The 12,500-nt window shown below is 40.0% G+C and overlaps 1 protein-coding gene across 1 annotated transcript in view; it reads right to left on the reverse strand.

Moving 5' to 3' along the window:
* LOC138004523 (protein mono-ADP-ribosyltransferase PARP14-like) overlaps nucleotides 1–12,500 on the reverse strand; it is a 28,838-nt gene that overhangs the window by 3,485 nt on the left and 12,853 nt on the right. Inside the window, exons 7-10 of the mRNA XM_068851058.1 lie at nucleotides 10,189–10,825; nucleotides 2,943–3,839; nucleotides 535–849; nucleotides 1–86 (exon numbers count right to left, since the gene is read on the reverse strand). The exon at nucleotides 1–86 is cut by the window's left edge and continues 3,485 nt beyond it. Coding sequence (XP_068707159.1) covers nucleotides 1–86; nucleotides 535–849; nucleotides 2,943–3,839; nucleotides 10,189–10,825 — 1,935 coding nt within the window. The remainder of the gene's footprint in view (nucleotides 87–534; nucleotides 850–2,942; nucleotides 3,840–10,188; nucleotides 10,826–12,500) is intronic.

A 12,500-nucleotide genomic window follows, 5' to 3' on the forward strand; every position in this document is an offset into this window, starting at 1 on the left:
GTAGCGAGACCCAGCTCCACCCCCTGCGTATCCAACTGAGTAAGAGGAATCTCGAGCAAAGTACACCCCGCGTCCATACGCAACTCCTGAAACAAAAAATCAATAAATTATCACTGGTTTTGTAAGAAAGAAAAGGATTGACGACTGAAATTTAGAAAAACTGCTGACTACTAAAAACACAACATGATATATGTAGACGGCAAAAGTAGGACAAATTGATTTAAAAGAGGGGCAGTACAGTTAACTCTTTCCAAGTGGATAACATTGCTTCACATTCACGACGTGATTGACGCTTGATCCCGGCTCAATTTACTTTCCATATTTCTCCAAAATGCGGACATGCTGGAGCTAGTTCCGAGAGTGTCTGATTTCGGGAAAATGGACTGTATTCTTCGAAGACTGAAGCCAAGAGCCGTTCAATTTCATCATACATCCTTATATGTGAGCTGCGGTCTAAAGCTGGGATTTGGGTCTACATTAAAACTCCTCACAACATATCATCTCCCCTCAACAACTTCAGAAGTAAGCACCTACCATGCGCCCCACAAAAACTCCTGTTGAAGCCCTGCGTGTTTATAGCAGCCACATTTTTAACATCGGTGCCATGAAATAGCTGTCGTTCATTATTTCCTCCATTGTCGTGGTCCATTTTTTGTTTTCGCACCACATAAGACTGATAAAGATGGGGGTTTTGAACTCGCTGGATTTTCTGAATATTGACTCCTCTGGAAGTTAACTGAAATTTGCTCGCTACAGTTTGGTACTCAGAGGACCCTGGGGCGAGTTGTACCAAGTGCACAGTCATACCAGGGGAAGGTACTGGATCCCAGTGATTCGGAAGAGAATTTCCTGAAACGTACGCATAAAAAGAATTATTTTTAGCCCGAAGAGAAATCGGCTTCCTCGATGTAAATGTGAAGAATGGTATACCGTTCAAATACGGAGTAGTGAATACAGCTGATGTAAACCAAAAAGATAAAACATTGTTCAGAATAAACTTAAAAATACAATTGTTCGTAGAACAAAAAACACTAAGGAAGAGCCTGGTATTACCTAACGTTGGAGTCGTTCGATACTCTTTCTCCTAAAACATATCAGCTGCCAAACCTTTTTAATAATATTTATTTCAGTCCACACGACATTTTCCTGTTAATGTATCAAATTCAGGAGCCATAGTTAAGAAATTTAGGCAAATTGCTCATTCCTCGACGCTCGCGACTGCCTGATGGAACAAGAAATCCTTTTTGGTTTGCATAAATTTACAGTTTACACTTCCCCGCGTTCGCATAAATTCAAGTTGCTTAAAGTGCATAAATTTGCAATTTACACTTCCCCACGATCGCTGGGCAAGATTACGGGTGCAAACGAAAACTGGGAATTCACTTCTTTCCCCATCCCATAATGCAACACGTTTTGGGGGGTTCTTTACATAAATACAATTAGCAACTGTGCATAGCGTTGAACGCGCGAGCTGATTGGCTATTCAAACTCCGGATATCCTTTGCTATTCACCTCCGAGCAATTCGCGCGGAATTTTCGCCCGAAAATGTTGTAATTTTTGCACGAATAAATCATCTTTTTGTGCAATATTATATCACTGTTTTAGTATATACTAAAACTACTATTCACCTCAGTGTCGGTGGCTAGCCACCTCCACTTCGGTGAATAGTTTTAGTATACACAGAAACCCATAAGGGTTGAAACGTGTAACGGCCCCTTGTGTGCTGGGAAACAAGCTTCTGAATATTCAATTTGCTAAGTACCATATTTGGAACAACAAGAGCGAGGAGTTTCCAAATATGGTACTTAGCACTGAAACATTCAACCAATCAGTTCGCACTGAATATTCGGAAGCTGTGAACGCGCGTTACACGTTTCAACCCTTATGGGTTTCTGGTATACACTAATGAAAGTTTTTTACTCTTGGGACTGTATCATGCTTCGGTAAACTGAATATCCATTGTTTTAATGCAAATAACCCCCCAAAATGAACAAATACATGATACAATGGAAATCAGAATCCTAGGAAGGATTCGAACCTTTGAGCGCTGTAACACAGCTCAGATACTCTTCCCGTTGAGCTACTACGACTCACTGGAGAGCTGGGTCGCTTATCTGGATCCTGAATGGACAATGTGTCCCAGTGGTCTAAGAGGCTCTACAAAGTCTATACGATCGGTGTTACGGAGGTTGGAATTCTTCCCAGGACTCTGACTTGTATCACTTGTATCATATATCCTTTCATCGTATCATGAACATTTTCTCTTATTAAGTCGGGCTCAAGCCAGTTTCAAAGCTTTTTCATGCTCTCTGCACTACAACGCTGTGTCACGTATTGGCAATTTTATGGTACCATAAGAAACACCAATTATTGCTGAACAACATGCGCTCATTATTGTGACGTAATAAGTCACCGTGGCAACAGGAAAGTCCTGTAATAACACCCTTTTTTTGTCAAAAACAAACCAGGTGACTCCCATTTTTTATTGCTGGAAAGTGGTCAGAAGGCCAAGATGAAACTTTCTCCATAGCGGATTCAGAGCCACCTTAAATCTGTGATTTTTTTTAAGGTGGCTCTGATTCTGCAGTACACAGTTTTAATAAACTTTGCAGAAAGTTTCATCTTAACCTTCTGATCACTTTCATGCAATAAGAAATGGGGTCACCGAGTTTGTTTATGAGATATGTCCAACTGAAGCCAAAATATAGGATGTTTTTGTTCGGCTTTCCCGTTGCCGCAGTAACGTATTACGTCACAATAGCGACCGCATCTTGTTCAGCAATAATCGATGTTTCATATGGCACCATAACATTGCTGTTACGTGATACAGTGTGTAGTGCTAATATTTATAAACAGAGTGTCTCTTCAAAGTGTTGAAACTGGTTAGAGCCAGCTTGACACAATGTTAACACTGAGCTATCAAACTTATTTGTTCACTAACCTTCGTCAGATCCTTTCACTTTTCTGTGAACTATTATCGTCTCCCTGTTTTGCCGCCCTTGACCAGTTTTTGCTTTCAAATTGATGTCAAACTCATCTGCTCTCAAAGACACGCTAACAAACGCTTCGCTTTTGACGTGCGCCATCTCTAACTTCGCGTTGGTTTTCAAATCAAACACCATTTTGGCCCCTTGTATTTCATAACTCCATTCAATGTTCTTTGAAACCAGTAGCGCTTGTTGCTCTTCCTTGATTTCCTTATTTCTTTCGTTAATTTCGTGCCAGATCTCCCCAACCATACCTGTCACTTCAGTTGGTTCACCACGGACCACGATGCGGTCAATGTCAGCCTCGATGTCAAGTCTTACGTCACGGTCATTGGCTTTCTTTCTCAAGGACTCAACCTGCTTGCGAGAAAGTTGGTTAACAGCCTCATTGTCGACCTTCTGAGTCGTGCAAACTTCAGAGAAACCACTCTTCAAAGAATCTACCGCTTTTTGCACGCTTGTCGGGTCCTTGCCTGCAACGCAGATTTTTAAAGATGGGTCGTTTGTCACACTCAACGTTCTATCATATTCTCTGGGTTGCCTTGTATGCTCTGACGACAAATTACTTTCAAGTTTATGATCAGCTATCCCGGCTGCATGCCTCTGTTGAGCTTGCAAAAATTCCTGCATCATTGGGGCTTGAAATACGGCAATGCGCACTTTTCTGACGTTTTGACAACTCAGACTGAAGTTGTTCAGAGCCTGAAAGGTGACTTGGGCCGAGTCCGCCGCAGCCAGACCATAACCGCCAGTGCCAACGCAGGGAATTGAAAGGGAGTGAAGTCTGTGATTATCCGCCAAGCGAAGACCTGCCTCTAAACATGTCTGAAGATGTTGTTTATTTGACGAACCTATAATTATGACATACATAACACGATAAACCACAGCAACAACCATTATTTGAATTGATAAGAATGACAGCTTGAGATAAAATTTATTTAATAACAACTATAATTCAGTACGCGTCGCCAAGAACAACCATAATATGGCTAAAGGAGCCAAGCAGCCAACATTTCTCACAAAATAGATAAATCAAAGTGCCACTGTCGTTACTCGTGGATATGAAAGTTACCGCGATTGTTTGAAATTGGCAGGCTGAAGTTTCCTTTCTGCACTAGTCAGTGTGATATAACAGCTAGATAATGGTTAGCCCAAGAGCAGGCTCTCTTAAAGCCGCGAAACCAGCCCCAATCCTCTCGCGGCTACAAAAGAGCCTGCGAGCAGGTTATATAATGGTGTATCAGCAGAGGGGGCTCTCATATGCGGCTAGATACCCAAAATAATGCATGTATATGAGGTGATCCCCTTTGCTGGAATTCCACCCTGTAAAAGAAGTCTCCTGTTTCTCCAATAGGCATAACATTACTCTTTAACACATCCTTTATAAAGAGCTGTACCATGTGTTCAAAGTTCCTGGCACAGGTGACAGGGTTTTTTCGAATAAGGTCCAATTTTTGTTGCCAGGTCATATTGTTAATCTTATCATCAGTCACTGCGCTCTTTTTTCTCTTCAAGTCTACCAAGGATTTTCAAAGATGTTACCACCTTAATTCTGTTGCAGAAAATGAACAGAACCATGTGGGATTACCTAACTGGTGAATGAGAGGAAACAAGTCCATTTTTGCATTTTTCAAAGTATGGTGGTGATCCTCTCATGTTTCTCAATACTCTAAACCCTTGATCAAGATGTATTAATTTATTTACACAAATATCTGATTTTAGGTCACTTGCAGTGTATTTCTTTCCTTTGGATGTACATTTTCGAAGAGACAAGGATGCGCTATTTTGAATTTGTTTTATTTGATTTGCAACTTACAAAAGGTCTTTGGTACTGATTGTGCAACTCTGCTATCTTGATTTCTTAATTCCTACTTACACACTGTGCTGTAACGAACTCGTATTTTTCTATAATTGTTATCAGGTCTGGTTTTAACACAGAAAATTGTTGGGAATGCCAACAATTCAGTCTTTGTCCATAAATTTACCTAATGGTCTATTACCCTCTCCTGGTGCAAAGCTAAATACTCTCTCTAACTCTAGATTTCAGTGATATCTGGTTGTTGCAGTAAATTATCTGTGACACCAGACGGTCGTTCTTCTACTTTGCACCACTCATCATCACTGTTGTCTGTGTTATTACTGTCATTAGAGTTTGTTGCAATCTCATCAATATGTCTATCGACAGATACTTAGCTTGTGCATTTTGAATGTTTTCAGCAAACGTTTAAACGTGTAAATCAGGGACGCTGCTACTTGTGGTAGGAACATTTAGGAATTCTTCCCATTCATTAATGTTACTTATGCCTACACCAGTTGGATATGAAAGAGCAGTGACCACATTTTCTTGCCAATTTTCCTGTACTTGTGTATGTTCGTTTTGGAACAATTCACTAGTCTGCACAAGGTACTTTGTTCCTTCTAACACTTTGGCTGGTCAGACATTTTCATACTTATAATGATGCTTGTAACTTAAGCATCGTTTCACTTTAAATGGTGTGGTTTGTGATTCATTAATGGTTCTTGGGGAAGTAGTTACTGTTGAACTCACATCAGCTGGCACATTAACAACGTTACCATGGATAGATAATTCACGAACCCTAGGAAGTTCACGTATTTGCATAAATGGAATGCGCGGAGATAAATCAAGGGTTCTTCCAAAAGATTTTTTTTTAGGAAACTGCATCTTATTTGCTTTAGAACAGGCTGGTAACCTCCCTTCAATTAGGTTAGAATGGCAAGTAGAGCAGATCCATTCATGCAGTATTATTAATAATCACATGAGTGAATTTTTTTTATAGTGGATGAAGAATAAAGGGATGAATAATTGAGAAATAGTAAGTGTTGTAAGTGTTTGAAAATCCACGTGCAACGAGCCTTTCTACCTAATCTAGCGGAAGCAGAAATGTCACTGTACAGTCTGTACCCCCTTCCCCCCACCCACCCATCATCATCATCATCATCATCATTATCTTTATTTATACACGGTACAAACATCAAGTATCTATATAATTATTACTATCTATGTAATAAAAGAAAAGAACATATTCTACTCATCAGTAAAAACTATACAGAAATACAAATACAGCTTCTATAATTCAGAATATTACCAATTAAGATAATAAATTTCATGAATGCCGTGTCGGAATTAATTATCAAGCGTCGAAAGCTACAATCACAGACAAAAGTAGTTGGGAAGAGCTGTATTTCAACCCACTTCTGTTAAAGCGCAAAATAAATAGTTTCTCCTTCTCTCATATAACCCTTCCCCTCCCCCCCCCCCCCCCCCCCCCCATTAAATGTTGGAAGGTAACACAACAATTTCCCACTAAAAACGGGTCTTCGTGGCGACAGCAGGAAACGGTTGAATGGGCGGATTGAATTGGAATGTAGTATTCAATAACTGTGGACTGACTGCAGGTTTTTTTTGCCTACGCTTTGGTGTAGAGAAAACAGGTCAAATTAAACAACAGGGGGTCCATACAAACTGTGTGACTGTCAGAATCGAAATTATAACAAAGGGGCGTCCAGTAAACCGTTCCGAGTCGGAGACAGCGTCTGGCTCCACAATCTTCGGCGACGGAAGGGGAGGAATTCCAAGTTGAATTTCCTTGGGAAGGACCTTACCTAGGGATATTTGTTTTATATGACGTCGGATCCAGAGATTTCCGCAGAGCCAAATCAAAGGTGTGGCTTTATCAACGGAGAATCTCTGTACGGTGGCCAATTTACAGGAAAGGAAAGGAAAGGAACTTTATTTAAGTGTCAAGTCGTTGTAGCGCTGGAGCGCTAATTGGGGACACTGTAAACTGAAATTAACATTGAAAGTAAATCAAGTCAAATAATGGTTTATGAGGAGAGGGGAAACCGGAGTACCCGGAGAAAACCTCTCGGTGCAGAGTAGAGAACCAACAAACTCAACCCACATATGACGCCGAGTCCGGGAATCGAACCAGGGCCACATTGGTGGGAGGCGAGTGCTCTCACCACTGCGCCGTCCCTGACATAATCAATTCCGTTGATAAAACCAAATTTTTGTATACTACTTCCCCACCGACGCAGCACCACAGTTTCTTTAGAAACTACCGCCTTCATTCAAATCAAATGTGGTCCATGCTGATGGTTTTAAACCGTCTTACTGTTTTACATGTAAGTTACTAGTCATTCGAGTTATTCGAAGTTTAGCGATTATAATTTCATTACCAGACACAGTTTGATGTTACTTGGGTTTTGAGAAATTTCAATGTCGCTTACAAAGACCATAAATATGTACGACGATCATTTCTCTCTTTCGAACAAACGTTTCGACACCCCTGTCTAGTTCTTTCATGTGGGTAAAAAACTGGAGGAAAATAAAATACTATTAAACACAACACAGTTTTTGTGTGGGTTGCCACACTGAGCTAGCAGCAAAGGTATTTGTATGACGGTATACTAGAATGGTCACGTGATCTCTAAGCGGTTGCAGAGGCTTGGGTACTAGCGCGTGGCAAAGAAGTGGTGGCTGTTTTGTTGCTTTTGTGTTTGCTGTGACTTGTGTCCACGATTTGCTGCTTTCGAGAAAATTCTATTTTGTTTTCTCCTGCTTTGAGACACCGAGGTAAGTTTTCTTTCATTTTTGGCTGGTAGTGAATGTCGACATTATGAATTTGTTTGCATCAGTCGAAAATCAGGCTTTGCAATTAAAACGAAACCGATTGCAATTTTCACCACGTAGGAGTCATTTAGTACTCTCGCAAGCTAACATTTGTAGGCTTGAATTGTGTGGGTTGAACAACAACAAAATCTCAAAGTGTCTGATAGACCTAATAGGTGTCACAAAATGAAATATATTTGTGCTCGCATTGAATTGAACTTGGTCTGTTGAAATGATTTTTCTTAATTTGGACTGATTGGTGTTGTGTTAGCTTTACCCTGTCATTTTTAACATTATGTTATATCAGAAGCTCATGGGCTTCTGATTATATACAATATTAAATGATGGACAAATTTTACTGTGACTCCTAAAACTACAGTCTCAGTCACTGTGTTTAGTTTACCTAAATGGCATAGGAATACCTCTTAATTTTGTTAAGTTAATTTGTTAAACAAAGTTTATCTATTATCTTCATTTGTTTGTTTGTATTGTCTATTTAGCTTTCATATCAATTTTAATGAAAGTTGATTTATCCTATGAAACGAACAATAATGTTTGACAGGTACGTTAATGACTTTTCCAACCCTCTAACAGTTTGTCGTGGTCATGATACAGTAAATGGCTATACATAAGATGTCAAGGCTCAAAGTGTTTTCATCAGCTGATGGCAAAGTGCGAACCCCAAAGGCAACTATCAAAGTTAATAGAAACTATTTTTATCCGATTCAGAGCAACTTTTTCAGCCAATTCTATTTTGAAACACAGGGTTCATGATCAGAATTGTATATTTAAACCATTTAAAGTTTGAGAATTTTGTAATGAAGTTATGTTAATGGGTGGTCTTGGCAGATTTTCCTAAAAAACACCAATATTAGAGGGGTTCACAGTCTAAATAAGAACATTTTCATGGATAGGTAAAGAGTACAATGTACAAAGTAGGGGAGGATTATCAGGGAAAGGCCGAAGGGATGCGATGCAAGTCTGGTTAACCTTTGGGGAAGCAGCAAAACCCACACATGTACGCATTGCGTACCTATTATTTTTATATTGGTGGCCATTTGCGAAGCGAAGTGAAATTACCGCACACACAGCGTTCACGTGACTCAAAGTCAAGGTCATTCGGCGTTACCAAGGAATTAAAGCATAACATAAGTGTCTTCATTAGGGGTGATACGACGTTTTCGCAAGAATCCATTCATATGCTACCAATTCGCTAAGAAAGAAAAGGCTGCTCCCATTTATAGTACTTGGCGTCCTTCTCTTTTAGTTAGATGCAAATGAAATTCAGGTAAAAGGCCGCCACCATCACTGTTCAAAGGAGCGTGGGCGGCATTCATGTGCCAAGCGTGCCAAGATTCCAAACAACGGCGTTGCTAGTACCGCCGATTGGTGCCAGCGACGGTTAAAAGCAAGGACGCCAGTTACTATTAATGAGCGCTTTTTTTCTTTTTCAGCAAATTGGTGCCATATAAACGGACTCTTTAGATGACTTTTGATCACCCCTAACGGAAGACACTAGACAGGAGTGTCAAAACGTTTGAAGCTACATTCAAATTTCTTTAAACCACCGAAGCATCAAACTATGTCTGATCATCACCCTAGTTGCAATGTGAACCTTTACTTATGATTTTGCTGCATTCGCTTACGGATTAAAGACGAGTCTGCCACCGGCTGAGAAGAAAAGAGAGATCCTGGGTCCAAACTATTAGTTTACAACAAAACCGGTAACATTGTGGTTGGCCTCCTGTTGAGGCGAAGGCGAAAGCAGAAAAATTGTAAACAAAAGAAAAAACAGAAAGAAGATACGAAGAAAAGGTTATGTTGAGTGGTTCGCGAGAGGGAATTGAATCCACGACCTCCAGATCGTATACAGGGCCTAGAACACCCACCTTTGAACACGAGTCCTCGCTTAACCCTTTCCCGCCCAAGACAAGACGATTTTATTCGTCGATGGCGCACCCCTCGGGGAGGAAAGGGTTAAAATATATTTATTCGATATATCCATGACTTATGTGCAGTGAGTAATCAAGCCAACTGTTAGCTGTTCAGTTTGTGACCGTCTTTATAAACCCGTACAGGGTGTGGATATCACGATGGTTGAGTTCAGCCTGAATTGTCACGCTTTCTTTTCGTTACTGTTTAAGTAGCTGCACAAGTAAGTAACTGTACACAAGAACAAAATGGTTTCGCCGCTACGAAGTAGTAAACAAACGGGGTAGGACGGTTTGCGACATACTTGAGAAAACAAAGCGTAAACTGTTAAAGAGTCAACATGCTTTAAGTTCAATTTTACGACACTTACAGTTCGACGCGCCTTACCGTGGCCACTTCACAAAGTTTTTTAAAACTTATACGCCAATCAGGGTGTGCGAATTTGATTGACAGTCACCCCTCCTTGCAAAGTTGCACGGTTGTAAGTTGCATACCGTTGAATGGGTTGTTCGAGCTGACGTACTTACACGTAGTTGTCAAATATGTGAAAGTTTGTTGGGTGGCCACGGTAAGGCATTGTAAAAAGTTAATACCTATCTAACATTACTTGGAAAATACAAAAAATATAACCAAACCTGGAATAATGTGAATAACTTTAGGCGCTGCTAAATTGCCTCCGTTTGTCATCACAGCTGAGCCCGCAACTTGATTGCCCAGTTGGCTGCATTCTTGTTGGATCTGTGACCCGCCTTGTTTCAAGATGGCTTTGCTCAATTCACCAGCATTGCTCATGTTCATATCGGTGCTGATAATGTTTAAAATTGCATCAGTTGTTTCCTGAGTCAAATCAGCATTTATGACTTCAATACTGGGGCCTGTGTACTTGCTGTTACTTGGTCCGACCAAACCATGTTCAGATGACAAGCCTGGTGAACTTGCTGCTGTTCTGATTCCAAATTTGGATCGAAGTTTCCCGAAAAAACCGCTAGTCGTGTATACTTGACGTAAGTTATGCTTAGATTGCAAGTTGGCCATCTCTTGTTTGAAAGCAGTGATCAGGGCCTGATCTTGTTGGTACACCACAAATCGAATATCTTTCAAGGTGGACGAAGCATTTGTCTGGCAAAAGCTCAAAATCTCTTCCAACATTATTCTCGAGGCTTCGTTGGGTGGGAATTTTAAGTTTCCCGTGCCTATTACAGGAAAAGCTATAGAGCTCATTCTTAGTTCTTCGCCTTTCTGAAGACACCTCTGCACGGTGTTTCGTAAAACCTTGAATAAAAAGAAATGAAATTATAAAATGTGGAAGTCTGTTACCAAAACACAGTATTGCCATAGCTTGCAGGAATCAAAGTTTCGCCATAAAAAAGAGGGAGTTATCATGCCAGAGATAGCAATACTCAAGAGCGCCGGCAAACAGACTGTCTTCTCATCGATATGCTTGCGCGAAATTTGCTAACGCACGTATATAAAAGCCACTTATGAATAACGTATAGTGAATGATACCTCCATATTTAACTAATATTCCGATTAATGAAACGGATTAACCACACCCAGTAATCTTCACTACGTGTACTTGTTGTGGTTTAATTTTGTTTTTGGTTTGAATTTTTTTTAAATCGGTCCATTTTTTTTTTTCAAACCAGTTTAAATTTTTTAAACTGTTTTTTTTAATCAACTGTCTTAAAAAGATATTTTTCTATATTTGGGGGTGCAGTTAAAAAAAACAGGGTCTTGGTTTTTTATAGGGAGTCTAAAAAAGAACTCAGTAGTCATCTTTTCCTCCCTTCTACTCACCTACCCTTCCCTGAACCTCTCCAGTACCTCTATCCTACCCTACCCTTCTTTCACACATCTATCCCCCTCTTATGCCCACCCTCACAGACATTTCATATTTTCCAAGACCTTTCTGTATGCTCACCAGAATTTGATCTTGAACTCCCTACCTCTGGTTCTGCTGCCTTCTCCTTAACCCACTTGGTCACGTAAGCAATTTAGTTCCTCAGAATTATTTATAAATAAATATTTTATTATTCACCCCACAAGCAGGCACTCTCGGTCAAGAGTACACAAATGTGCCACACGACTCCAGAGCCACATATGGCAGAGTCACGCCAACGCAATTGCGTGAATCATTTCTATAGAAACATAGAGGAATTGAAAGGCCACCTAAACACAAACGACTCGTAAAAACATTATGTAGAGGATGATTTGTAAAACAAGGCCAAATATTTCTTGAAAGAAAAAACTGAGGAATAACTCCGCCTTTCAGGAAACGAGGATCGATTTAGGCCGAAACAATTAACAAAATGGAACAACAGATGATGACTCGAAGCAAATAGGTTAACAGCAACGGCAAACTCTTCACAGGAAACAATAAGAAAGTAGTTCCAAAAAAGGAACTTTTTCAAGTCTTGTCCCAAGCACACAGTCGAATTTCTCACAGAGGACAGAAAATTACGGAAAAGAGGCTTCAAGAAATTATGCAGAAATTAGCCAGAAAGTTGTCAACATGTCCATTCCATGCACAGAAAATGCCCAACAACCAATGGCAGCTCCAAAATTCCTCTCTTTGATAGAGAACAACTTGATTGGGAAAATGTCAACCTTGTACCCCAATATTCTTTTAGGAATCGAAAACCATCATGCTCGAATAGTGACCACGTTTGCAGACGTCTAATGACTTACTTCTCCTACAAAATTAAACCTGTGCAGTGCTACTAATCTTACTTTTGATTCTTTCAAAGAAATTTCCTTTACACTCAGCTTGTAAACAGGCCATTTTGCAAGAGAGTAATTTCCTTTCAAGGTAAATTGTAGTTTCTTAACGTATTTTTAACAGTACAACAGTACGTTTAATGGTAATGTAGTTACTTTCCAGTTGTTTACTGCTCTATGTAATTGAAAATTAATTTAATAATAATAATAATAGAGAGAAATATTTCTG

This window comes from Montipora foliosa, chromosome 5, assembly GCF_036669935.1.
Source record: "Montipora foliosa isolate CH-2021 chromosome 5, ASM3666993v2, whole genome shotgun sequence".
NCBI classification, from domain to species: domain Eukaryota; kingdom Metazoa; phylum Cnidaria; class Anthozoa; order Scleractinia; family Acroporidae; genus Montipora; species Montipora foliosa.